Source organism: Ixodes scapularis, unplaced genomic scaffold, assembly GCF_016920785.2.
Source record: "Ixodes scapularis isolate PalLabHiFi unplaced genomic scaffold, ASM1692078v2 PGA_scaffold2__306_contigs__length_199485367, whole genome shotgun sequence".
NCBI lineage: Eukaryota > Metazoa > Arthropoda > Arachnida > Ixodida > Ixodidae > Ixodes > Ixodes scapularis.
Window position 1 is genome coordinate 63,120,984 of NW_024609857.1, and position 27,285 is coordinate 63,148,268.

Sequence of the window (27,285 nt, forward strand, 5' to 3'; positions counted from 1 at the left end):
GCTGTCATGCAAGCTTATACCTAATGAAGTACAGGCGGTGGTGGGTTTCATTCAAACAGAAGAAAATTGCTTGGACCACCTAGCTAGTATTTCCTTCACTTGAGATGACTATAATGAGCCTGCACAGAATGACCGTTTACTTGGAGGCTTTATTAAATGACCGTTTACTTGGAGGCTTTATTAAGAAACGCCATCATGGCACCTGCAAAGTCTTGTTGCGACTTTGCCATTTCTCTTTGTGCCTTCACAGCATCCTGCTGGATCTTTAGTGCCTCTCGCTGGACAGCCAGCTCCTGCTCCCTGAGCTCGAACTCTCTGTTGCGTGCCGCTTCATAGCTTGCCAGCAGTTGTGCTTGGCGGTCTTTTATAACTTGGAACGCAACAGTGCTGGGGCTCTGCCTCTTCCTCTTTGGCCCTCTCGGCTGGGTCTCGTCCGTCGCCTCACTGCTGCTCCCACTACTTCTTCTTAAAGCCATGGTAGAGTCGAAGCCAGCACTGGCGCTGGCATCTGTGCTTTCATCCTCGACATCTGCAGCACACTCCCAGTGGACGTCTTCCTCGGGGAGGTTGCCTTGTGTCTCTGAAAGGAGCTGTGAAGAATGTTACAAGATGAGCTTTGCATATAAAAGAACATGAACTTGCAAGTGGCCAAGTATTGCCCGCAGCCACCATGCAACGTGTTTCTCGAGACGAGAGTCAAATTGTATCTGAAAAGCATGCAGCGCACACAAAAGGCCACTTCCAGAAAAAACTATTTTGGTGTAATAGGTTCACTATTTACATTAGAGTAATGGCTTTTGAATTTGTAAATTTAATAGTATGCCTTTACCAAGAAACTTTATCAGCATCATCGGAAATCACTTAATTCATTTTAGAAATGTATAAAGCACATACAGGGCTTTACGGTGTCCCGAACAAAAAGCTAGATTTTGATGAGTTTCTAGGTTTTGGTTTTCTGTCTGAGCAGTTCTTTGTGCCAGCGGTTCTGCCCTCCGACGAGAGGACAGTTGAATTCTCACGCTGTTGCAGAGGAACTAATGCGCACAAAAGCAGATGCCAGCACAACCATGCGACATAAAGTGTAATAGTTGAAAAGCAGTAAAATACCTCGAGTAAACCCTCGGTAGAGCCGCTCTCAAAAGAAGCATGCACCATTCAGGAAACAGTAGTTTGTTAAGTCAAGACGTCCATGACACCAGGAAAGCAGTGAAAGCGATAAGCTGGTAGCGATACAAACCCTTTGAGGTGCATTCGTTGCTGAGTTCTTAAGAGTCTCACTGACTAAAACTTAATTTCTTTGCTAGCAGCGCACTGGTATATACACAAAGTACCCAGTCACAATCTTTACATTCCCCCAGTCTGTGAAGGCTTTCAGAAAGGCTTCACAGCTTTGCCACCATTTTAAACTATTGTGTCAATAATTGACACCAACACCAGCATCAACAGCAACACACGTGAGACGGCTGACGTGCATGAGACACTTCTGTTGGGACGCAGCTGTGTGAATAACCTCTGGCGAAGTTCAATCAAGGAGCATTTAGCATGAATGGAAGACCAATGATATCAGGTACCACAGCGACCTAATTATTGAAGCACTTTCTTTCTAAATACATGAGTAATATATCCTTTGTTGGCTAGTTTTCTGCTTGCATACAAAAACATGCCACCTCGCTTCAGAGTACAGCGGAACTGCTGCTTGGACTTCGCCTGACTACACGCCTGGATTTCTTGAAGCCCTCTGCTGAGTTAAATGTCCAGAGGGCACAGTACAGGCAGCTGTCACCAGAGGTCATAGAGCATGTCAGTTTGCTGTTGGTGAGCATGTGTATGTCAAGAACTTCCACCCAGGAGACCGTTGGCTGAAAAGAGTCATCCTGTCTCGTGCAGGACCTCTGTCCTTCCAATTGTGAATGAAAACTCTGGTGGTACATTCAATTGGCGACAGCACCTAGACCACCTGAGGCCACGCGAGTCTACCGTTCCTGGCATAGAAGACATCAATTTGGTGTTTTCGTGCTTTGGAGTGTCCGATTGAGTGCCGGTGCAGGCACGTGAAACAGAAATTGTGGACCAAGTGCCAGAGCTGGGAAGTGAGCCAGAAACAGAACGAGATGTGGGAGTCAGAGCTCCTGGCCGGGAATCACAAGCAACACCGGCCTGAGCGACAGTACCCAGAGAGAATTTGGGGCACTCCAGACTGGTGCCATGATTTTGTAATGTACTTTAATCTAGCATAGAGGAGTGTGTTGTATGCGGTGTTAAACTTTCCTGCTAAGTTTGGCAGGAAATTTTCCCGGGTAGGGCGGAGTCAGGTGCGACGTCACAAGGGTAAAATTTTCCCAGTAAATGTGGTGGGAGATTTTTCCGCTTAATCTAGCGGGAATATTTACCGCCAAATGTAGCAAGAAAATGTTACCCTCATGATGTCACATGTGACGTCATGTGTGGCATTATTATGGGAAATGTCCCATAATGTAACGCGCGGTTATGCCAACGGCGACAGCGACACTGCTCATCCCGGAAACAGGCGCCCAAGACCTGCGCTCTAAAGCAGTGTATTAATAATGCCCGGCTCGACTGGCATGTTTTGCCCACACACCAGACAAGAAGTGCACACGAAGCACCTCTGCTGCTGCGTGACGTAAAAGAGTTGGTGTATACGGAGCGCCCGCCAACTATGTCCATCTAGGGCTGCCACAATGGTATGGCTTACCAAGAAATGCACACTGGCTGCACTTCCTATAAGGACGTAACACATACAAAGCATGTACATAGGAAAGAGCCACGATTAAAAACTGAAAGATGGATACCTTCGAAACTGCAGGTGTGGATCTCTCCAAGCAGTCTCTCTCCTCCACCAGGCTGCTGTCATTTACAGGCAGCGACCCCAGGATCCGATGTATTTTCCAGTACAGGGGTGGAACGGCTGCGCCATTTGCGCCATTTTGCGCCAGACGCATATGTCTGCGCCATCCTGCGCCATGTTGCAGAAACTGCGCCACAGCCAATACCTCGCGCCAATATGCGCCATACCGCAAAACGTGCGCCAAGAAACTTTTTATTTTGTCTTGGTTTCGGTTTTATTGACTCGATTCGCAACAATGAGCGCGTTCAGCCTGGTCGGCCTTGCAATCCTTTGTTCTGTTTATTCTCCCTGTGTATCCCGAGTCGGAAGCGCGCGAAAAAACTCGGATTCTAAGCGCCACACCACCTGCGACTGGATTGTTATTCTTCAACCATAATTAACGGTTAAGCAAGTCGGGTGAGGTGAGGTCGAGTCGTTAAGCGTCAAATTGCCTGAGGCTCTGCGGCCCGGGATCCGGACGTCAGCCAGTTGAAAACAAATGAGCAAGATATTCCTTTTAGTACTTCATCGTTAGAAGTTGGAACCGCATTCTTGCAAGATAAATCGTGATTTGATTGAACTGAAACGCGGTCCGATCCGAAACCTTTCCGGCCAGCAGCTCTTTTGCGAGTGATGGATCTGCTCGGCGTACTTTAACCTTGCTCCTGCTTATCACTTCAAATACGATAACTTCGTTAATCGTAGTCTGCTGCTTCGTAATCGAGTTGCACAATAGGATAAACACGAAATTTGTTGCCCTGTTCCTCCGTGCAACTGTACGTCCATTGCTTGCGCTTGTCACGGGGTTCGCACATATAATTACTATGTCAAGCACGTGTGGGTTGTGCGATAAGCAGTGCTGATTTGCATTTTGAGCAGCTGAAAGCTGCTCGGAAAATATCAAGGACGCTATCTTGAGAAACAGGGTACTGGCTTTTTGATTCTCATTAAGGCTCACAAAGTTTCAAGTTTTCGCATCTGTTACACTGTTATCCCATCTACCTAGGTCCCTAACCATTCGTGTGCATCTGTTCTGCTAAGTACGATTGAAATTGCTCCCGTGCTTGTCTAAGACGCAAGCTGAAGTGCAATGAAAACTGATCTGAGCTGCTCCTAGCCTGCTCCAGAACGTAGTTTTAGCTGCTCCCAACCTGCTCCATAACAGCTGTTTCAGCTGCTCCCGTGGCTGCTCCCAGGTACATTTCATGAGTTCCACCTCTGCAGTAGAAGGGCCAGGTGATACCACCAGACCCAGTGGTGGTTGTTGGGTCCGAGGGGGTCCTCCAGGCAGCCTCCATCAGGGCCAGGCCAAAACAGGAACAGCAGGCCGACTCCCGGCAAGAATATCACGAGACAGGAGGGTCTCTCGCGACGCACTTTGTTTAATACATATATACAAAGTAACTACATCGTCCGAGAGCACCCATGCGCCCTCTTGTTTACTCCTTTTATAGGGTCGCTGTTGGTGCCCCACCGGTTGGCAGCCAATGGTGGCCAAACTGCCAACAAACGTCCTGTTCAGGCCCCGCCCCCACTCATCCCCCAAGCATGCACACGCACACACACGGTAGTGGCGGCCGGACATCACATTCCGGCGCTGAGACACTCTCGCCCTCGAATGCCGCGCCGAGGAGGCGACCACAAAGGGTCTACTGTCAGCCCGGGAGACGACGTTGGCCGAGATAGTGCTGATCCCTCCATCAGGCGGCGTTGTGGCATGAGAAAGGGTTTGGCCGGAACATCCGCTAGTGACGTCCGAAGATAATCCCTGCAGAACACACCCTCACGGAGGTCCGGCAGCTGGCGCGCCGTCACCCAGAATCCTCGCACGGTAATCCCCCGGTTCCTACGTCGGCTGACCCCTTTTCCGGCCAGCGCTTTTGCAGCCAGAAAGAAGGGTCCGGCTCAGCTTCGCGCTTAGGTGTGGCGACATCAACACGATGGTCCTCCGTCGAAAGCCACGGCATCCCTTTGTCACCTCTCGCTTCGTTTCTGGGCACAACTGACCGGAAACATATGGCGACGATACTCAAGGGGTTCACCGGTGCCGGTTGGATTAGATAGAGATGGTCTGGTCCGGGGGCCGTTCATAACAAGGTGCAGGTCCTCTGGTGTTTTCTAGGAAATTAAATTGCAGCGAGTGGCAGGTTTCCGGTGAAAATCCTCAACATATGTGAAATTACCCATATAGCTGAAATAAGCATAAAAGCAATCTCGGAATGGGGATGTGCACATATTATGCTAGTTGTTCTATTCCACTTACAGATGAGGCTGATGATGTGAAACCTGTTTCTGCCGCATCACGTAGCACTGTGCACTTGGAGCTCGATGGAGTTGCAATCATTGATGACGTGATCATGCTATCATCATTAATTTTTTTTCTTGCTTTATTTAGACACACAGTTACACACTATAAACATGTTTTTATACATTTAACTGACTTTGAGAATACAGACTCATCATGAAATTATCGCGTCCCTGATTAGCTGCTGCCGATTCAAAAAGTTGCTCGCTCGTTTCGAGCCGAACGACCGGACCCGATCCCAGCAATTTGTGTCGGTCTAGGGAAAAACCCGCTAGCAACCCCAAAATTGCTGAGAAAGTTGCCCCGTCTGAAGCGGGCCTCACGAAACGCAGTCGGAAAGTCAGCCTACATATGGGACTTCCCACTATTTCGAGGTACGCAGTGCAGTTGTGGTGGGTAGGCGAGCATCTCGCTGGTCGCCCCTCCTGCCACTTGGATTGCGTGCGTCCTCGCACTACTAGAGCTTGAGAACGGCAGGACGCTCCTTTCGAATGCCCTGGCTTCAGCACGCGCCCGCTGCCCTTCGCCGCGCCTTGGCTGGGCGTGCATGCCCGAGGACCCCATACTCACGAGAAGCCAAAACGCTATCGAAGGTACCGAGCGCGCACGGGAGGCAGTCCGGCAGAACAAGGCTCCTCTCTGTTTATTATCAGTCGCTACAGCAGGCTACGTTCAACTTACCGGTACGTATTCGACAGGTTCTCAATCTTATGATGCATCTGGTCGACAGTCTTCTTGAAGCCCGCCTCGGCCAGTTTCATCGCCATGTCGGCGTACACCCCGAAGTTCCACTTTGCTCTCCGGGGGTCCTCCAGGCGATCCTCCCAGATCGCCAACAACACCCAGGTTTCGTGCACGCCCCACTGGACACGAGGCTGCCCCTTCTTGCTCGCGCTTGCCTCCGCGCCGGTCAACATCGTTCATGTCAACGTTCTTACGGAATGCAAAATATATACAGAAAATACACGAGATTGAATATATACATACAGCATGGAAAATAACACGCTATTAGCTGATAAAATAAAAATAAACAAAGAGATAAGTATAAGAGAAGATTAATAACAGTGATGAACGAAAGTGAGCAGCGAACGAGCAGGTGAACGAGTGGACAAGGAAGCAAACGGACAGTGGATTAGGCCCCCTGGACAATAAGCCAGAACACTTCAAGTTTAAAATATACACAAAATTTCCATCTGATAGTTATTTGTTTTAAAAATAATGAAGGTGGAGCTTGTTTTTAGAAATAATTAAAACATGTTATTTCAAATAATGTATCAAGTGATGTTTATTACGATTGCGGTCGCAAAGTTGGCAAAGTGCTTGGCAAATTCGGGCATAAACAATTATAACAACGAAACACTATTTTTTTTGTGTCGTCTGCTGGGACAACAAAATATAACAGAAAACCGGGATAGAGAGTTGCTTACACTAATTTTAAATATGTCAGAAACATCATGCCGGCCTGTTGTGTTGATGTGCTGATGGTGTCTTGGGTTGAATCGATCCCGTGGTCTTAGCTGCATATGAGGTCCCGCCGCCTAGGTGTGCCGGTGGCGCAGGAACTGTTGGCAGAGGTGGAGGCTGTTCCTGTCTTTGTTCCTTTCCTGCTGTTGGTTTTGGGTTGTTTCGCCGCAGTGGGATCACTCGCTGCGGGCAGTCTTTGCTGGTGGTTACGTAGGCACCGCCGCAGTTCCTGCACTTTGGGGTTTGCTCATATCCTTCCATGCCGTCGTGCTCGGAGCCGCACATTCCGCATCAAGCAGCGTCCCTAGGGCACACATCCATCTTGTGTCCGATCGCGTGGCAGTGAAAACACACCAGTAGACGTGGACGGTACTCGCGTACATTAAGGACCTCGCACATGTAGCTGACTTTCGTGGGGAGAACTCTGTCTTCAAATGTCACGAAAATGGTGTTCCCCTTGGGTCCCATCGGTCTTGCTGCAACGACTTTGTGACTCGTGCACACAAGGTCTGCCTGTAGAGACTCGGCGGTCACCTCGTTTCCCTCGCCTGGGAGGTAGAGTACTCCCCGGCATTCGTTCCCTGCCATAGCTTTATAGGGCTGCAGTGGGTGTACTTCTGTGCCCTTTCGTATTTCCTTCACCTTGAGAAGTTTCTCCAATGTTAGGGGGTCGCGTGTTGTTATGGCTATTGCATTTGCCTTTTCATTACGATGAACGGTGTACTGCTCATTACTCTGAATGCCGGTTTGCTTGACAGCGTCAAAGATTTCCTGCCCTGTGAAGGCATTCACCGCCTTTCTTCCAGTGGACCGGAGTACCACCATCTGTGTTGGTTGTGGAATTGGTTTTGACGCTTCCGCATCCTCCGGAGTCAGTGGGTTTCTTTTCCTCTTTCGTGAAGACTGTCTTTTTTGTCGTGACCAGCATACAAACATTCAGATCCACGGGGATCAACACTTCTGCTCGCAGGGGCGGATGCCAACTCTCGGACAAGTGGCGCCATCTAGTTGCAGCGCCACATACTATGACTTCTTGCGCCATCTAGCTGGTTGATGGCACACTATGTCTTTTCCCCCCTTAGAAAATGACTGTTGGATAACTTGGTGCTAGACCGAAAAGAACAGCTTACTCTTTACAATATGGAAAATCACACGCATACAAAGTCCTACCGACCAATCACTACAAGCAAAATATTTGTGAAGTGGTCGGAGAAAATAAGGATAAGAAATACATTGGAAAGGTACAATCATTAATGCTACACTTTGTACTATGTCGAACACTTTTTAGTTAGACTGAAAAGTGCTCTCTTCACTGCAACCAAAAATGTCATTGACGAGTCCTTTGAAACGAAGAACACTTTAAAAAATCGCGCTGTAAGACGAGTCCTTTAAAACACGAATAACACTTTCACCTCCGCGAGTGAAATGAATGACTAGTCTTTAGAAACGTAAAGAATAACACTTTCACTTTCACCAGCGAGTTCAACTGGACAGTTCCTGAAAATGTGAGAAAGAACGTAATTTTCCCCTTAGAAAAATTCAGTTTGACAAGTTTCCTGAGAAACATAAGAAATAACACCTTCCTTTCACGAATGTTCTTGCAGCAACTCAATACTGTACCACCCTGTATATGTCCTCTGGTGGCGAACAGTTTAGGAATTATTTTGACCTTCCCACTGTACTGAACCCTCAGTTGGCAGTAGTCTCCTCTGCCCGACGCTAGTGCACCAATAAAATTCAACATCGGGCATCCTGTGTATGTAGAACAAAATACACTCTGACAACTTGTACTCATTTACATATGCAAGACATAAGAAAAATCACTATTCTACCTTTGTAGTCACACTCACAACTAAAACATACATGTGCACGGACCATCGGATGTCATTCACTTTTAGATGCTTAAAGACTGTCATTTACTTTTAGGTGCTTAAAGACTATGTCATTTACTTTGAATGTTTAAGGAATATGGTGAATTGAGCTTACCCTGCTCTCACAGACTGACGTGTACACCAGTACTATTCGGGAATGAAGTATGGCATATACCTGCTATTTCGTATGGAGACACAACAGACTGGAACATTACTTAAAATTGTCAGAGACAATTCTAAGACATGAGAGGGATGTGGCATTGTCTCGTTCTGACCAACTGCCATTCTTGAAAGAGACATTTAAAAGGAACGACTTTAGTAGTCACAATTTACGCAAAAAAATCCTAGACATGTTTCATTAGTGCTCGATCACCATCGTCCATGATTCGACGATGATGATAACCGAAATTTCAGAAATGAAGATTTGCCGATAACGACAACTCAGTACCAAAAAAAATGGCCTACCTCATGACAAAATTAATTGTATCAGAAGTGCTGATACAATGACAATCAATGGCTTAGACCTAAGGCAAAAGATTAATATCGACAATATTAAGACACATTCCTCATTGATATTGATAAAGAAGATCGGACTATTATTTTTCTTTAGAAGACCTGTCTGAATAAAATACAACTCTAGTGAACTTCCCAGGCATCTCCGTCGGACAATTATCGGTCAAGGCGGCAGAGACGTCTGCCGGTACGATTGAGAGACTGTGTTGGACTTTTGTTCACCCAGTCCCGCTACGAGTAGAACATTTGACATTTAGAGTTATTCCCACATGTGTCCCATTGTACCGTGGACCTACGTGACAATGAGGATGGTTTGGACTAAAAAAATCGGACCAGTACGGTAAGACTGTATCTAGGGTGCACAAAACTTCTCTTCCAAAACAAAAAAAAAATATGGAGAAATTTTGGTTATGGTTAGAACGCTGGTGTTGTGGGGTAATGTTATAAATAGGACAACTTTCTCGAAGTTTGTATGGTTTGAGTTTATGTATGTTGAAAACATGTCGATGTGCGTTTGGTTGAGCCGCTCAATTGGGCCCTTTGCTTACTGGGCCGAAGCTGTGATGGTGCGGTAAACAATATTACAGGCCTGCAGAAGTTCTTGTACATGTGTTGATCAAATTAAGACACCACAGTGGCTCACCAATTGTTGTGGAGCTCTATGGCATAATAATGCTGAGTCAAAAATCTGATACCTCCGGAGCAGTGGCAGCTGGCAGTGCGGATCTCTCCGCGTGGCTGGTCATATGATCAATTGTCACGACGACCCAGTGGTTTTCTGACGTCGAGGAATGCAGTGGTCCTATAAGATAAATCTCAATTCTTCGAAATGACCATTCAGGTGAAGGCAACAATATAAATAAACACGTAGAAAACCGAGGCGGGCGCTTCCTCATTTGGCAGTATGGAAAATCTTAGACGAATCGCTGTGCACTGCGACATAGCCCCGGCCTAAAGTAACGCTGGGAATATATTTACCTTCGAGTGTTCCAGAAGGCATGGGTATGTATGGGATCCCTTTCTGAGTGAATTCAATCCTCTTTAGATCATCCAAGGATTGATTGACATCTTGGTACTGGCTTTAGTGTTGTTTCTGTCTCAAGACTTTAAGAGGCACTAAAGGGGATTTTGCGATCGTCTGTTCTTGGTCCTAACGGATTCCATGGGCCTTAAGCATCCTAAAATTCCATAAATTCCAATCACATGATGCCAATTTCCTTGTTAAAAACGTGATGGAAGGCCAGGACGCACCTCTTACTGAGCGTATTTTTCCGCTCGGGAAAGGCGGGGCGTACCCCAGCAGCTGTGTAAGCATGGTGACGATGGGCACTCGCCGGCCAATTGCAAGCCGCCTCTCCTGAAGAGGGGGTTTGCAATTGGCCGACGAGCGCCCATCATCGCCGCACTCACACCGCTGCTGGTGTCAGCCTTGCCCAAGCGGAAAGATCCGCTCAGAAAGGGCTGTGTCGCGACCTTTCATCGTGTTTCAGAGCGCAGCTCTTAGGGGCCCGTTCCCGGCTTGAGCGGCGTCGGCGTAACCAAGGTTACCCCAAGGTCATCCCAAGGTCACGTGACCCCCCTTCCGAGGTCACACGTGACCCTTCCCCCCCCCCGAGGTCACGTAACCTCCCCGATGACGTCATCGGCATCCGCATCGTCATCATCATCACTGCTGACGTCACCAGCATCCGCATCGTCATCGTCATCATCACTGATGATGTCATCAGTGACGTCACGAATGACGTCCCCGGCATCCGCATCGTCATCGCCATCATCACTGATGACGTCACCGGCATCCGCATCGTCATTGTCATCATCACGGATGCACTGATGACGTCACTGACATCCGCATCGTCATCGTCATCATCGCTGATGACGTCATCGGAATCCGCATCGTCATTGTCACTGATGAGGTCATCAGTGACATCACTGATGGCATCATCGGCATGGTCACGTGACCGCCCCCCAGGTCACCTGACCCCCCCAGTACCCTTCCCTCCTCCTCAAGAGCTGCGCTCTAATTCGGTGTTACAGGGAGTTGTAAACGGCTTTCACTTTTTAATAAAGAAATCAGTGTTGCATGATTGTAATTTTTGGATTTTTACGATGCTTTAGGGCCGATAGGATCAGTTATGACCAAGAACAGACGATCACAGAATCCTCTTTAGTGCCCCTTTAAGCAATGATGGTGTGAAATTCTGTGGTGGTCCTTTCATGTATATTTGATGTTACCTTCATCTGAGAGAGTCAAGTGATATAGCTCTAGCTTTCCTCTTGCAAGTTCTATGAAAGAAATCAAACCACCTTTTAAAGTTCCAGGTTAAATTTGAGCAGCCTCTTTATTTTTTGGCTTGCTTCAGCTGCTCCAGCTTCAGAAGTATGAGTTCCTTTTTAGCTCGCTTTACTTCCATTTCCAAGCTGTGTTTTGTTGCCCTTTTCTGCAATTTGTCGTCATGATCTTCCTTCATGAGACGGAGGCGGAGTGCATGCTCCTCTCGCAGTAAGGTCTCTCTTACCTCATTCTCTTTAGCTAAGGTGTTCTCTAGGACTGCCGTCCTGCCTTTGGGTAGCCTAGTGGCGGCGTGGCTTGAGGCCTCAGCTCCATCAACGCTGTACCTAGCAGCGGCTGCAGGCGGCTGGGTGGCATGAGCTCGAAAGTGCCCATCGCTAAGAGCTGCTCCCGTGTCTACGGCACTGGCGCTTGCGCAAGCCGCTGACGTAACCTCCGGCTTGCTGAGGGGGCTTGTAGGCCGATTGTGGGCATCTGAAATAAAAAGGGTAAGCTGATATCTGGTTGAGCAGTTATATGCAGCACGTTGCATACAACTTACATACCAGAAATTATGTAGTGGGCTCAATTGTTGATTACGACAATCAGCCATATTTCCCTCCACTGCATGTCTCTATTCTGGTGTTAATTTTTCTGCTTATTGTTCATTGTTCAAGTCACTTGCATGCAAAGTAACAAAAGTTACTCTAATGACAAAGACAAGGCAACCAGAACCTGTGATGGCTTGATAATGTTATTAATTCAACTCTAGCGGCATTGATACCAAATCTACACGTGGCTTAACTAGACACATGGAGTATTGGAAGGTTGTCTACTGTTCTACTAACTACGGTAGGCAAACGTCGCGATATACCATACCAAAACTGTTAAATTTCTTTCGAGAAAAAGAAATTTGCATTGACACTACCTCCTTCAAGGCTTTGCATTCTCTTTATCTGTAGCAGTAATTTACCTCCCCCACTCAAATGAATCTTTAAATTTGTTTATGCTATATAAAATGCATTCTTTTTGTGTTTTTCGGATTTCTGTCTGCAACGACTGTGCATGCCATCTGTTTAGGTGTTTAATAACTGTTTTGTAATCTGGTGCATATATATATATATATATATATATATATTTTTTTTTTTTTGTTTGCTGCAATGTTAATGTACGGGGCCGAGGGCTGGTCAAGCCTCCTTTGAGGCTTTTACCCTTTGCTCCACCATGCTTCATGGAAAATAAACTATTATTATTATTATTAATTGTACTGATTGTCACACTGAAACTGTGGCAAACAATTGTCTCAGTGAGTCTCTGTTCTGTCATTCCAGTCGCTTTGAACACAACTCTGAACCAGGCTTCACGTGGCCCACGCTTTATATATGTCCGACTTCGTGAATACAGGAATTTAAACCAAAACATGCAGTGTTGCGTGCATGGTTTTATGGAAGCAGTCTATTTGGTCACGCTATTATGTAACACTACACTAGGAAAGATGCCATGGCCCTCTCCTAGCGTGACTTTGTCGGCAGCTCAAGTGTATTTTGAAAGTGCAAATGTTTTGATACACATTTTATAGCTTTATAAGTATAGGGACTATTCACTTGTGGCTTACGTGCAGGTTGTGTGCGGTGCATTCTGAGTATATCACCATCTTTGGGTCCCCGACAGCAGACAGCCGCGTGGCCACTCCAGGATCAGCCGCACTACACCACAAATCTTTAGAGAGTTTTCGTAAACCATTTTCCCACCTCCGCTCTCCGAAACAAGGACGCCAGAACTGCACCTGAGTGGCGCTAGCCTTGCCTGCAGAGTCCCAGATCTCATAGCGGGTTGCAGAGAACGTTGCGGGACAGCATAAATAACCTATGAAAACTCACTTTTCTTTGGTTTCGTTGACACCAGAATTTTCAGTGCCAGTATGGTGTTGTGCGTGATGATCTACTGCTGAAGCAAGTTGCAGTCCAAGAAGAAAAAAGAAGAGAGCAAGCTTCTGGACTCCCATTTCTTCAAGACTTCGAGAGTTCGAACACTCGAGTGCGAGAAAGTATGGTCGCTCTCTGTAAGAAGGCACCACAAATGGCTTGCACGCATCAACCGGAAATACCTCGACGAAAACGTCTACAAGTACCGAGTGTGCTCAAGGCACCTCATCTCGGGTAAATGTGGGCCCCATTTGCTTTCGTCGGACATGAGCAGCAAGATTTGCACAAAACTTCGGCAGTCGCCCGTCGCTGCAGCTCATCGTGACGTGCGTCGCTTGCACGTGGTCTCGATGAAACGAGTGACAGGGGGTCCAGTTCGGTCGCTTTGTCTGGAAGAATTGCTCATATGTGGTTCATACCTTAGGCCTAGTTGTGGTGAAATTTCAATAGCAACAGAAAAACATGTTCAAGAAACTCGAATGTGAGCTTATCTCAGGAGCAGCGGAAAAAAAGTGGAAGCCGTTTACAAATCCCTGTAACGCCGAATTGGAGCGCAGCTCTTGAGGAGGAGGAGTGAAGGGTACTCAGGGGAGGGTAGACCCCTCCCCCTTCTCCTCCTCCTCCCCTCATTCTTTAATATGCTCCGGGGGGGGTGTCACGTGACTTCGGGGAGGGGGTCACGTGACCTCGGGGAGGCGTGACCTGGGGGTGACCTCAAGGCCACGTGACCCCAAAGGTGACCCCCACGTGACCTTGGGGGTCACGTGACCTGGAGGGGTCACGTGACCTCGGGGGTCACGTGACCTCAGAGGGGTCACGTGACCTGGGGGTCATGTGGGGTCACGTGACCTTGAGATGACCTTGGAAGGGGTCACGTGACCTTGGGGGTCACGTGACCTCGGGGGTCACGTGACCTTGGGGAGGCGACCACGTGACCTCGGGGGTCACGTGACCTCAGAGGGGTCACGTGACTTGGGGGTCACGTGACCTTCAAAGGGTCACGTGGGGTCATGTTGGGGTCACGTGACCTTGAGATGACCTTGGAAGGGGACACGTGACCTCGAGGGGTCACGTGACCTTCAGGGGGTCACGTGACCTTGAGATGACCTTGGGAGGTGTCACGTGACCTTGGGGGGTCACGTGACCTTGGGATGACCTTGGTTACGCCGACGGCGACGCCGACGCCGACGGCGACGCCGCTCAAGCCGGGAACGGGCCCCTAAGAGCTGCGCTCTAAAATAACACCGAAACAAATCTTGGTAGAAGAGCGTGTTGGTTTAAGTCAGGGATGAAGAAAGAATAAACAATTAAAACAGGGACAACACAACCACATCTTTCAACTAGCAACAGACGAGTAAACTTTCAACAGCGAGCAGCCGACTATAGCCAGTAGGAGTGGGGGAGAGAAGGGGAGAGAAGGAAAGATAAAACACGCGAAGTGCAAGTCAGGGTGGTAGGGTTATCTCAGATTTTAAAAATTCAACCTGTTTTCGTCAGCAGGAGTGAAGGGTTTGACACGTTATTTTTTGCTGTGGTCATGGCGAATGATTCTATGATTTCCCTGCCGAATCTGCTGTCATGCCCCCCAAGGATTTTTGTGTCATCAAAGAGGGGATGACAACGCAAACACGAACGGGCATGTATGACTATGGGATGATAAGAATCTGGAGAGGCCTTAGAAACTTCGTTGTGATGTTCGCGGAGTCTGTGATTGGTGCATCTGCCGGTCTGTCCTATGTATTGATGGCCACAGCTCAAGGGGATGGAGTAAACTTCTTCTCTTTGCATGGAATGAATTTCTTTTCGTGTTTGACAGTGCAGCCAATCGGAATCCGGTTGTTGTTCACTTGTTGACAGAGTTGTTTAAGACGCATGCGGCACGAGAAGACAACATTCGTGTCGAACTTGGAGGCAATGGATTTTATCCGGTGGGCTGAATTGTGTACGTAAGGAATGACGGCGAATCGGGCTTTCTTTTTTGTGGCTGGTGACTGGCGATCAGGCCCGCGAATCATCCTTTCCATTACAGATCGGAGAAGGTCGACGGGAAACCCTGCCCTGACAAGCCTCATGTGCTGCAATTTGAAGCTATCTTCTGAAAGATGACAACAAGACTTCGTGAAGGATGAGGAAAACAACGATTTGATGATACCGTGTTTTACCGACTTCGAATGGGCGCTAGAAAACGGTAGGACAGGTTTGGAAGACCTTTGTTGAAAGGCCCAGCAGAGTCCAGTGGCACTGACATGAAGCCGCAAGTCTAAGTACTGAAGACCTTCATTCAATGGTTCTTCCTTCGTAAATGTAAGGCCTGACGAACAAGCGGAAAAAACAGCTGTAATGCTATCTGGAGAAGTTCGAGCAGGATGAATGATTAGGTAATCGTCTACAAATCTGAAAACATGGCAGCCAGGCGCGGAGATGTCCAGTTGTGCTTTTATAGCTCTGTCAACGAATAAAAGGAATAATTCACTGAGAACAGGGGCGAGACATGAACCGATGCAAACTCCCTTTTTTTGGCGGTAGATCCCTTTCTCATGTTCGACTAAGGTGGACTGGAGATATAGATGAATCAGGTCCACGAATCCAGCAACGGAGACACCGGAGGAATTCTGAAAATCCACAGCTCCGTGCTCAAAGATGGCGTCGGAGATTGAGGCAAGCAAAGCGGTAGGATCTAGATTGAAATACATGTCTTCTATGTCAAGTGAAAAAATAGAGTGGGGCAAGGAGAAGAATAGGAGGTAAAAGCGCTAAAAAACGACGGACAAGTTGAAGAATGACGAACACCACAGAGCGCTAACTTGCAACTGAAGTTTATTACTGAAAAACACGTACACATATATACACCGTGACATCAAAAAGACAAGTGGCAATAATGCCGCTTCATCTATCTAAGGTTAATCTATGAATTGTTTACTCTTTCGAATGATTTCAAATATGCCACCTCAGAGCTATACAGGTTTACTGAGGGAGCGCTGACACACTTGCCCTGATCGTACTTCAAAATAAAAAACGCCTCCGATATCTCTCTCGTTTTTTTGTCTCTATTCCGAGTTAAGATAACGGTGTTGTCAAGCCTGTCTAAGGTTAACTCGGAATAGAGACAAAAATCTTAACTCGGAATAGAGACAAAAAAACGAGAGAGATATCGGAGGCGTTTTTTATTTTGAAGTACGATCAGGGCAAGTGTGTCAGCGCTCCCTCAGTAAACCTGTATAGCTCTGAGGTGGCATATTTGAAATCATTCGAAAGAGTAAACAATTCATAGATTAACCTTAGATAGATGAAGCGGCATTATTGCCACTTGTCTTTTTGATGTCACGGTGTATATATGTGTACGTGTTTTTCAGTAATAAACTTCAGTTGCAAGTTAGCGCTCTGTGGTGTTCGTCATTCTTCAACTTGTCCGTCGTTTTTTAGCGCTTTTACCTCCTATTCATGAATAACCAACTAGCCCAAGTACACACCCTTCTACAAGGAGAAGAAATGTTGGGAACTGATGACAGAGATGAGTTCTATTGAGTTAGACACTCTAAAGGGTTGAGGGAGGTGGATACAGGACATTTACGAAGCATCTGTCCTGCATCCACCTCCCTCAACCCTTTAGAGTGTCCAATTCAATAGAACTCATTTCTGTCATCAGTTCCCAACATTTCTTCTCCTTGCCCCACTCTATTTTTTCACTCGACATAGAAGACATGTACAGTATTTCAATCTAGATCCTACCGCTTTGCTTGCCTCAATCTCCGACACCATCTTTGAGCACGGAGCTGTGGATTTTCAGAATTCCTCCGGTGTCTCCGTTGCTGGATTCGTGGACCTGATTCATCTATACCTCCAGTCCACCTTAGTTGAACATGAGAGAGCGATCTACCGCAAAAAAAAAAGGGAGTTCGCATCGGTTCATGTCTTGCCCCTGTTCTCAGCGAATTATTCCTTTTATTCGTTGACAGAGCTATAAAAGCACAACTGGACATCTCCGCGCCTGGCTGCCATGTTTTCAGATATGTAGACGATTACCTAATCATTCATCCTGCTCGGACTTCTACAGATAGCATTACAGCTGTTTTTTCCGGTTGTTCGTCAGGCCTTGCATTCACGAAGGAAAAACCATCGAATAAAGGGCTTCAGTACCTAGATTTGCGGCTTCATGTCAGTGCCACTGGACTCTGCTGGGCCTTTCAACAAAGGTCTGCCAAACCTGTCCTACCTTTTTCTAGCGCCCATTCGAAGTCAGTAAAACACGGTATCATCAAATCGTTGTTTTCTTCATCCTTTACGAAGTCTTGCTGTCATCTTTCAGAAGACAGCTTCGAATTGCAGCACATGAGGCTCGTCGGGGCAGGGTTTCCCGTCGACCTTCTCCAATCTGTAATGGAAAGGATGATTCGCGGGCCTGATCGCCAGTCACCAGCCACAAAAAAGAAAGCCCGATTCGCCGTCATTCCTTACGTACACAATTCAGCCCACCGGATAAAATCCATTGCCTCCAAGTTCGACACGAATGTTGTCTTCTCGTGCCGCATGCGTCTTAAACAACTCTGTCAACAAGTGAACAACAACCGGATTCCGATTGGCTGCACTGTCAAACACGAAAAGAAATTCATTCCATGCAAAGAGAAGAAAGTTTACTCCATCCCCTTGAGCTGTGGCCATCAATACATAGGACAGACCGGCAGATGCACCAATCACAGACTCCGCGAACATCACAACGAAGTTTCTAAGGCCTCCCCAGATTCTTATCATCCCATAGTCATACATGCCCGTTCGTGTTTGCGTTGTCATCCCCTCTTTGATGACACAAAAATCCTTGGGGGGGCATGACAGCAGATTCGGCAGGGAAATCATAGAATCATTCGCCATGACCACAGCAAAAAATAACGTGTCAAACCCTTCACTCCTGCTGACGAAAACTGAGGTTGAATTTTTAAAATCTGAGATAACCCTACCACCCTGACTTGCACTTCGCGTGTTTTATCTTTCCTTCTCTCCCCTTCTCTCCCCTTCTCTCCCCCACTCCTACTGGGTATAGTCGGCTGCTCGCTGTTGAAAGTTTACTCGTCTGTTGCTAGTTGAAAGATGTGGTTGTGTTGTCCCTGTTTTAATTGTTTATTCTTTCTTCATCCCTGAAACAAATCTCCGCTCATGAGTTTGTTTTTGCCACCCTTTGGTTGCCACAGTTCGGGCAAAAAGAATCACACTCCCATTCCGCTCTCATACGGTTCTTTTCTTGTTGATTCCAAAAGATGCGACACAACACCGCTGTCGCTCGGTCTGTCAAAACCAAATGCAACCGACGCATGTTACGATAACCAGCAGCGGCGGGCGAGGTTTTAAGGAAATCTTATCGTTCATGTCCGACGAAAGCAAACGGCGCACTAACTCGAAACGAAGTGCCTTGAACACACTCAGCACTTGTCGAGGTCTTCCCCGATTGATCTGCGTGAGCCATTCGCATTGCCTTCTCACGGAGAGCGGCCACTCTTCCTTGCACTCGTCTATTCGGACACTCGGAATCAGTCTTCAAAAAAAAAGAGTCCCCAAGCTTGCTCTCCTCTTTTTTTTTTTTTTTTTTTTTACTGTGACTTGATGCGGCAGCCAACCATTACACACGACTCCTAACAGGGGCTGAAAATTCTCGGGTATTTGAAACCAGAGAAAGATTTGTGGCGAAATGTGACTGGTTCTGGCGCGGCCGCGACTGTGCTGTCAGGGACCCAAAGATGGTGATGTATCGAGAATGCATCGCGCACAACTTGCACGTAAGTCGCACGCGAACATACAAGTCTGACGGTCACAAATCTGTACCAATGTGCTGCAACTTGCACAGACGCATTATGCATGTAACACTGTACCCATGTAGTCATGATGGTCATCCTCGCCGTCGATCATTGGCTGAAGCATCCGCACCACCGGCTCGCTCTGGACAGGGGGCAGGTATGATGCCCCATTGCAGTCGTCCTCGTTGGGGAGGCGAGCGGCCATGTGCCCCGCCAATACCCCAACAACAGTGAGATGGCACTCACGGGGGCAGGGGGGCATCCCCCTCCTAATGGCAGTTTTATATATGTCGAGGCACTGGATAAAATCACGGATAACGCGCACCTAATTCCATACAAAGACAAGGTAAGGGAATACTAACATGTTTACTTGTTATGTAAAAACCTAAAGACAACGACTGAATCGTCACGACAATAAAGTTATGCCACTGCACAGACAAAACAATCGATCGCCACACACTCCCCAACGTGTTATTTGTAGAAGGTTAATATAAAACTGAGCAGACTTAGCTATAGAGACAGTCAGGAACTCAACTCAAATGCAACATACACTGTGTGTATGTTGCGGTCTTGCCATACTCGTTGATTTAGCCTCTCAACATAAATATTGATGGGGAACCTCTGACAATACGAAATGCACAAGCTGGCAAAAAGGCAGTATAAAAGGCTGCAATAGCGAGATCCGCGAATCGCACTCGTTGAAGTGCTTCGATTGCTCAAAGTAACTTGTTACTCACCTGTCTTGTGAATGTTTCGCTTTTGGTCTGACTCTTCTTTCCACTTCTGTTTGAGATTTCCCCAACATTTTTTTAGCTGTTTAGAGTCCCGTGGACTGACCACAAGCATGTTGTTATACTCAGTGCTGAGTCGCTCCCACGTTTCCGCCTTCAGAGTTGCTGATGAAATGTCGGTTTTTTTACATTCTAATACAGTTTTATACTTCTGCACAAGCCCAATTAGAATATGGTTTTTATCGAGAGTAAAGCGGGGCACGGATTTTTTGTTAGTTGCCGTTGAGAGGTTGGGGAAATCTCAAATAGAAAAGATGAGAGCGACGATGGCGATCGGCTTGAAGCACGCTCGTGAGTCCCGACTACGCTCGCGCAGTGCGAACGTTGCCAGATGAAAACATCTTTTTGTCTAAAATGCGCGTGCAACTTTCGTTTTTAAAACATTTATGATAATGGATTTGGCAATTTCTGAGTGCTAAACAAGTGTAACAAAAAAAACTTTAATAAATAATTTGTTTTCTAAATATACAACAAATTTTAAGTGTAAAAGAGCACGATACTCTCGCTCCCAGAGGTGGAGTCCCGCGACTGGCCGTGACTTCAACCGGACTTGACGAAGGAAGTGCGCCGGTGGGTCTATGAAATGAAAAAGCCAACTTGAGTACGTTCAAGTCAAGGCGGGTCTTGAGGCGGTCTTCAGCAAGTCGAGGCGCAACTTCAAGTTAAGTTGCATCTATGAATTCGGGGGTTACTGTTGTCAGCCCAACTTATGATCCCTTCTAGTATGCAGCAACCAGTCCGCAAAACCTCCTGACTTTTCTCCCCTGTACCACGCCGTGCGGCACCCTGACGTGTCTTGCGTTCAAACACACCGGCCCTCCTCCCAACCTGCCAATGAGAATCCCTCCGGCCCTTCAAAAGCGTCACAATCAAATATTAGATAATGCCGCTCTCCACCTAGGGAAGGCACATCTGAGATGTCATAATGACCACTGTGCCCGGTTACGCCAAAACCTCATTGTCGCTAAAAGACTCCTCAAGTCCCTTGACTCATCTTTCCCTTGTCACTCACACACTTGTCAACAAAATTCTTGAAGTCAACTCATATCTCTATGCCGATGGTCTCTCCTCTATATCAAGGAAACTAGACACGCTCTTGCCCCGAAATGATCAGGCCGCCATCCAATGCAATGATGATGTCACCATACCTGACGATTTACCCCTTACTGCCCCTGAACACGTTTTCTTATCGAAGGGCCTGTCCTTCGTCCCTGCACTTCAAAGCCGACCTGACCCTTTTTCTTTACATGTGGAGAGCAAACAATTCTTCTGATGCCTAGTTTTAGATGCCCACTTCACCCAGCATCCGTCTAACTTTAATCACACCATGTTCGACACCATTAAACCTAAGACTAGTATCTGGACCCCGCTTCCAACCAAACACCCTGAAACTGACAATTCAATCAAAGCATGTTGTAGCATTCTTGCCAACTCGTCTAGGGAGAAGTGTGTGGTCGATGCTATCAAATGCTTTTTAGAAATCCAATTGTACTAGTTGGCAGGGTTTGCACTGGTCTATGTGTGAGCTGAGCGTGTGGACTGCCACTGCTAAGGCAATCTCGCAGCTGCGTCCCTTTCGGAATCCGTGTTGTGCCTGATTAAGCAGGCTGCTGTCCTCCAGTTGGTTCAGGATTTTGTTTACTATTGTTTCGAGTGTGCGGCTCACAACTGAAGTGGAGGTGATGGGGTGATAGGAACCAGTGCTGTCGGTGTCAAGTCCGTTTCCCTTGAGGCTGGGCATTATGATGGGTCTCTTCCATCCCAGAGGTACAGTGCCAGAGTCAAGTATGCATTGAAAGCTGTGGATCAGGATGGGCTTGATCAGAGGGGCGGAGACCTGGAGAAAAGCAGCATGCACTGTGTAGTGCTTTTAGGATACCTCCGAGCAGTAGAAGGTTCAAGCATATTTAATAGCGTAAGGGAAAAGAACAAGTGAGTTAAAATGTTAGAGTACAGACATGCATCGTAGCAGTTGGGTCACTGATGGAATGCGAGGCGCGAGCAATCAAGCCACGTTGGGCGTGCGCGCGCGCTGGTGCTGCCGTCAGTAGTTCAGCAATACAACACTCTTTCACCTTAGTTGAAAACTACATCTCAAAATCTTCATGCCAGTTCGGGGCACGCCGCGTTCTCGGTGGATAGCGAAGCTGAGGCTAGCATAGTGGTGGTGCTTGAATTGCACTAGTTTTGCGCACTGACACACACGTTCGCTTCCATAGCTGCGGAGTCACTTGCCAGCTCTGACACTCGATCAGGGGCTCCCAAACACGGAAGCATCAGCTCGTAGTCGTCCATGTCAGGAACGGTAGACAGATAGTCATTCAGGTGGTCCAGGTGTCTTCGCCAAATGAACGTACCACCAGGTGTTTTGACTTTCACCCGGTAGGACACTGGTCCTGCTCGAGAGGTGATTCTTCCCTGCAATCAATTCTCTCATCGGCGAAAATTCTTCACGTACACCGTCTCACCAATCTGGAACTGGTGTTATCGCTTACCACCAGCTGACAGCTGTCGGAATTTGGCTTTTTGGGCGTTCAGCTCAGTGGAAGGCTTCAGACGATCCAGGCGTGTTGTCAGTCGACATCCAAGAAGCAGCTCAGCTGGGCTCTGGAGCGTGGTCACATGTGGCAGGTTTCTGTATGTGAGCAGGAAACTGGCCAGCCTAAGGTTTAGGGGTTGACCCTTGGCATCCTTTCGCTAAGCGTTTTTGAGTGTGCGTACAGCATGTTCCTCTAGCCCATTGCTTGACGGATGAGAGGGTGTCGTCTTCACATGTCACACGCCATTTTCCTTTAAAAAGGTTTCAAACTGGTCAGCAATAAATTGAGGACCATTGTCAGTCACAATCACATCCGGTAGCCCAAAACGGCCTAACAGCTCCCTCAACACCAAAGGTGGCTTCTGCTGTTGTAGTGCCCACTACAAACACTTCGGGCCATTTTGAAAGGGAGTCGACTCAGATCAGGAAGTTCTGACCTTGAAATGGTCCTGCGAAATTGAGATGCAACCACTGCCAAAGGCGAGTGGGCCACAACCAAGGGTGAAGCAGTGCTGGTCCTGGAGCACCCCTTTGTTGCTGGCAGGCATCACACAGCTTCACGCAACGTTCTATATCTGCATCGATTTCTGGCACTACATTACATTACAGGCACTACGGGTGTTGCGTAATCGCTGTGCGAGACTGGCTCGATAATTCCAAGCGCTTCGAGCTTCTCCAGCTCCTTCTCCACCGCTGATTTCAATGCAAACAGCATGTTGCGTGCCTTCAGAAATTTCGGCGAGCTTCCTTCCCTAAAGTGATTGCCTCTTCGCCTTCAATGCAGCCAAGCTCGTCCCGAAACAACCCCTCTTGTGTTTTCAGGAGATCGCACAGTTTGTCTTTTAACTCCACCTCCTTGACGTTGGCTGTGGTCCAGTCTGATCTTAGAAATCCAGTCTCTTCCCATCAGTGGCGGACCATCTTCACGCAGTATGTGAAGTGGTAGCTTTCCTTCAAACCCTCGGTGCTCCACTCTGACCATAGCCATTCCTTCTGGTTTGAGAGAGGGTGAACACTGTGTCGTCAAGCATTTTGTTCATTTCAGGCAACTTGTTTTTGACTGACCGGACCTTGTATTATGAGAAGTTCAGGTGCGTTGCATGCTTTCTTCGTGGCATGGACAGACTGGGATTGTTTGTTGGTTGGTTCCGCAGTGTAGTGGATAAGGGAGCTGCAGGAGACTGCCGGGTTACTGTTGTGAATAGCTCGTCGTCGAAGCGTGGAAGCTGGCATGTGCCACAATACCCTTCTTCAGGAGATGCGGAGTTGCGGCGTTAGGTCAAAAGCGGAAGTATTCACATTTTTGGTGCACCCAGAGGTTTGCACTTGTTGCACTGTAGTGCTGCTGTGTTGTCCTTTAAGCCCGGGCGCAACGAGGGCATGAGTGTCGTGGTCCGTGGTTTAGGGGGATGTCTGCGGCAGCAAGTAGGAGCCAGGCAACGTGCAGTCGGGCAGACGTGAGACGCAGGCTTTTAGGCCTAGTGGCGCTTGAGGCTACGGCATAACCGGCAGTGGTACCGACGTTACTCACGCATAGTGGCCAGCAGTTCAGCTTCTTGGGGAGCCCGGAGCATTCATATTGCAATACGTCGGTGAGAAACAAGGAAAACAGGCGCGGACCATACCGGCGGCCATTGCACAGCGAACATACTTGTACTGAAAAATTACCTCGGGGCAATCTGTTTCCATGTGTGTTTTTGTGGACTTGCTCCACCTCTTCGCCTTGCTGATGTTTCCAGTTCCCACATGCGTTGAGGTCATGTTGACCATGCCGTTGGCTTGCCGGCGGACCAACATGATGTTTCCTTCCTCAGAAACTTTGTGATCAGTGCATCCTTTCCTTCTTTCTTCATCTGTTTTTCGGTCTCGGCTGGCATCCAAACAAGCAGTTCGCTCTAATCATACCACTGGCCAAAATCTCTATGTCCTTCGGTTCAAGAGAGAGAGAGAAAAAATGTTTATATAAACCATCGAGGTCATTGCTCTTGAGGTCAAGTGGGTGGGGTCCTCATTCCAGGACTTCACTGGCCATGACTGCTCGATGAACTTGCAGGACAAGCGCTTCTTGGCCCACCAGGGTATCGCCTGTCAGCTGTACCTCCCGTCGCTCAAATGACAAGCTGGGCGCCTTTAAGTCTTGAGGTTTGCCCGCACACCCCACGTTTCTGCTGTATCCGGGAAGTAGCTCAGGTTGCCCAAGTAGAACCATGACGTCAACTGGCTCCGAGGTCGATAAGCAGAGATAGTGGGCGAACTGTCGATGTACGACATTCACTGGTAGGAAGCCCGCTGAGTGCGTTCGTCAGCAAGGCGCCACTTGCAGACCCAAACAAAGGTGCAGGCGACGTGAAATTTCCCGAGCCAGATCCCTCCGCTCTTTTGTCGCCTGCAGGTGAAAGGAACTTGGCGAGGCAGGAACTTGCAAAATGCAACTGCTGAGTCCCGAACGATGAAGCAGCATGTGTCATAGCTCCCGAAAGGAAGCGTCCGGTCTTTCGATGCAAGTGGGCTTGGCTTGGGGTATTAAAAAAGGCACCGGTAGTAACACTGTATATCTGTGCTCTTCCATCCAATCACGCCCTTTATTTACATTAGAATCACTTCAAAAATTAAAACAATATATGCAACACCTTTTTAGAGCATAGCTTGATTTGCAACACAACATTGACTTATAAAATAGTTACGTACCCCATTTAGACGGACAAAATAATTACAAGGTTGACAGAAGACATGGTAATCAGTTCAAAATATTTATGCAATGTATATGTTGGAATATGTACATGTACAATTTGGCTCATATATATATGGCAACTGGCCTTTGAACTATGAGTTTGGTGTGCCTTTGCCTTACTTTCTGTTGGTGTAGTTAATCTGTGGACACCATGCTTATAGTTTGCAGTCTGATGTCCAGGTAATTCTGTGCAACAGACCCCATGAGATGATAGGTGAGGTTTTCCATAGGTTCATTCTGAAGCATGTGGTCATTTAGTGAACTAAAGACATCTTTGCCAAGGAAGCATTCAAGAATATTACATAGCATCTTTTCAACAAAACTTCTTGATGCAGTTGAAGATTGTCTCAAAGTGGCACGGAGGTTGATCTCACATTCTCGATAAACTTCCAAGGCATCCACAGATGGACAAGGCAAGTCTTCCGCTGTCTTTTGCTGCATAAGTGAGTGTGCTGGATCCCTGTCAGGAGCTGCTGCTAGTGTGACAACACATTCTGTGCACCTCAGTTTTTGGAGGAGGAACCAAACCAGAACACCAGCTATATACAGAACAGTCCTCTGCGACCGTTCCGAGATATGTCTTGGGTCTGGAAGATAGTCATGATGAAGAAGATCATCATTACCACGCTCCACATCTTCACCATTTTTGAAAACCGGAGACGACGGACGAAGAAGGGGACAACACACAAAACATCTCAAACGCAGCTGCGTTTGAGACGTTTTGTGTGTTGTCCCCTTCTTCGTCCGTCGTCTTTGGTTTTCAAAAATGTGTAACATCAACCAGCTCGCCTGCCTACTTACTTTATCTTCAATCTTCACCATCTTCAATTAGAGTTCTTCCAGCAGACGTCCAGTTCAGAACTTCGACAGAATTTACACGTGTTGCACTTGTGACATGTAAGATCTTGACCTGTTCAAGTGGAAGACTATTACCTGATGTGAGGTTTTTAACCTCGTTCAACACAATCAGTCTCTTGAAGACATTAGCAAACTTCCTTGTCGTTGGGTTTCCTCATCACTCAAAAAAAAAAAAGTTTGAGATGGTCTTGGCTGAACTTGTATGTTGGAAGATATGTCATCAGTGAAATGTCTTGAGTGACATGCTTATAAAGTTTAAGGCTGCTGCGAATGCATACTAGGAAGCCGATGAATCCAGTTTTTTTTTTCGTTTCAGTCATCAGATGTCCATCAACACAATCTTGCAGAGACGAGAAGTAGGATGTAGCAATGTCTAGAAAGGACCGGACTTCTCCTATATTATCTTTGCACAGTGGTTTCTTCAATGGCTTCTGGCCGACATGTCGCGAATTCAGGATGTCGAAGACATTGTTAACATGCCTGATAAACTGCTTTGTTGGGCGTGACTGGTAGAAGCTGGGAATACCGAGATTGCGGCACTCTGCAATTGCATCGGCAACTGATGTGCTAAATACTTGCGCAGCAAGCGACACCTTCATTGGCTGACTTTTCCAATAAATGTGTGACTTTTTCAGCTTGTTTGCAATGAGCACTCCTTTTTGTTGTATATCATGAAGATCTTTCACAAACTTCTATAAAATGAGGCCTCCATCTCTGTCCACGAAAACATGCTTATCAGAAAGAGCATTTTTAAGCAATGTTAGCATTTTGCAGGGGTCTAAGAAAGCATAAACTGGTGTGTCTGGGTGCCGAATGGTTGTCGCTAATTGGGTAACACTGAAGTTGCACCCCAAGTTGTGCAACATTGTCAGATTGGCTGGAGCCCCATCACATGTTAGAGATACAACCTTGGCACCATTCTCATAGGCCAACGTAAGGGCTTGTTTGACAAGGTTAGCTCGATGCTCTCCTCTGATTCCATCCACAAGGAAATATTCCAGAGGAAGTTTCCACTTACCATTCACCCCCAGAATCGTGAGAACGAAGTTCTCTTTGGCAACAGGCAGTGAATCATCACTGATGTCTGCACCTATGTCCTCATACCAATGGACCTTTTGTCCATCCCATTCCAGATGGCGCCTCACAGCCACCTCATCAACCATTAGAGCACAAACTGTTGGTTGCCCAGATGCCGTGTTCTGTGCCACCTTGAGCTGCAGAGCAGCGAGAGCTTCCTTTGAGAATCCAGCTGCTCCATCTATACTCTAGTACCACTTGCCCAGGGTTCGTGGATGTGTAAGGCACGTGTGAAAGACCTGCCGGACGTAGGTGTATGCTCTTGGAGAGTAAAAATGCATTGTGAGTGCAGATCCTCGCAGTTCAGGCGAGTA

The 27,285-nt window shown here is 47.4% G+C and overlaps 3 protein-coding genes and 1 long non-coding RNA gene across 4 annotated transcripts in view; 2 read left to right on the plus strand and 2 right to left on the minus strand.

The window, feature by feature from the left end:
* The window catches only part of LOC120835975, a 387,414-nt gene that overhangs the window by 270,125 nt on the left and 90,004 nt on the right, over positions 1 to 27,285 (plus strand). The window lies entirely within an intron of this gene.
* LOC120837130 overlaps positions 1 to 27,285 on the plus strand; it is a 213,803-nt gene that overhangs the window by 114,808 nt on the left and 71,710 nt on the right. The gene's annotated exons all lie outside the window — the stretch shown is intronic.
* Positions 37 to 4,291, minus strand: LOC121836743. Its single transcript, XM_042291898.1, has 3 exons — positions 4,072 to 4,291; positions 2,811 to 2,912; positions 37 to 590 (listed from the first exon to the last, which is right to left on the minus strand). Exons 1-3 carry the CDS (start codon positions 4,141 to 4,143, stop codon positions 165 to 167), a joined length of 600 nt encoding a protein of 199 aa, XP_042147832.1. The 5' UTR covers positions 4,144 to 4,291; the 3' UTR covers positions 37 to 164.
* LOC121836747 lies at positions 11,656 to 20,052 on the minus strand. Its single transcript, XR_006077979.1, has 3 exons — positions 19,713 to 20,052; positions 19,051 to 19,117; positions 11,656 to 11,762 (listed from the first exon to the last, which is right to left on the minus strand). It is a non-coding gene; the product is annotated as an uncharacterized LOC121836747 (long non-coding RNA).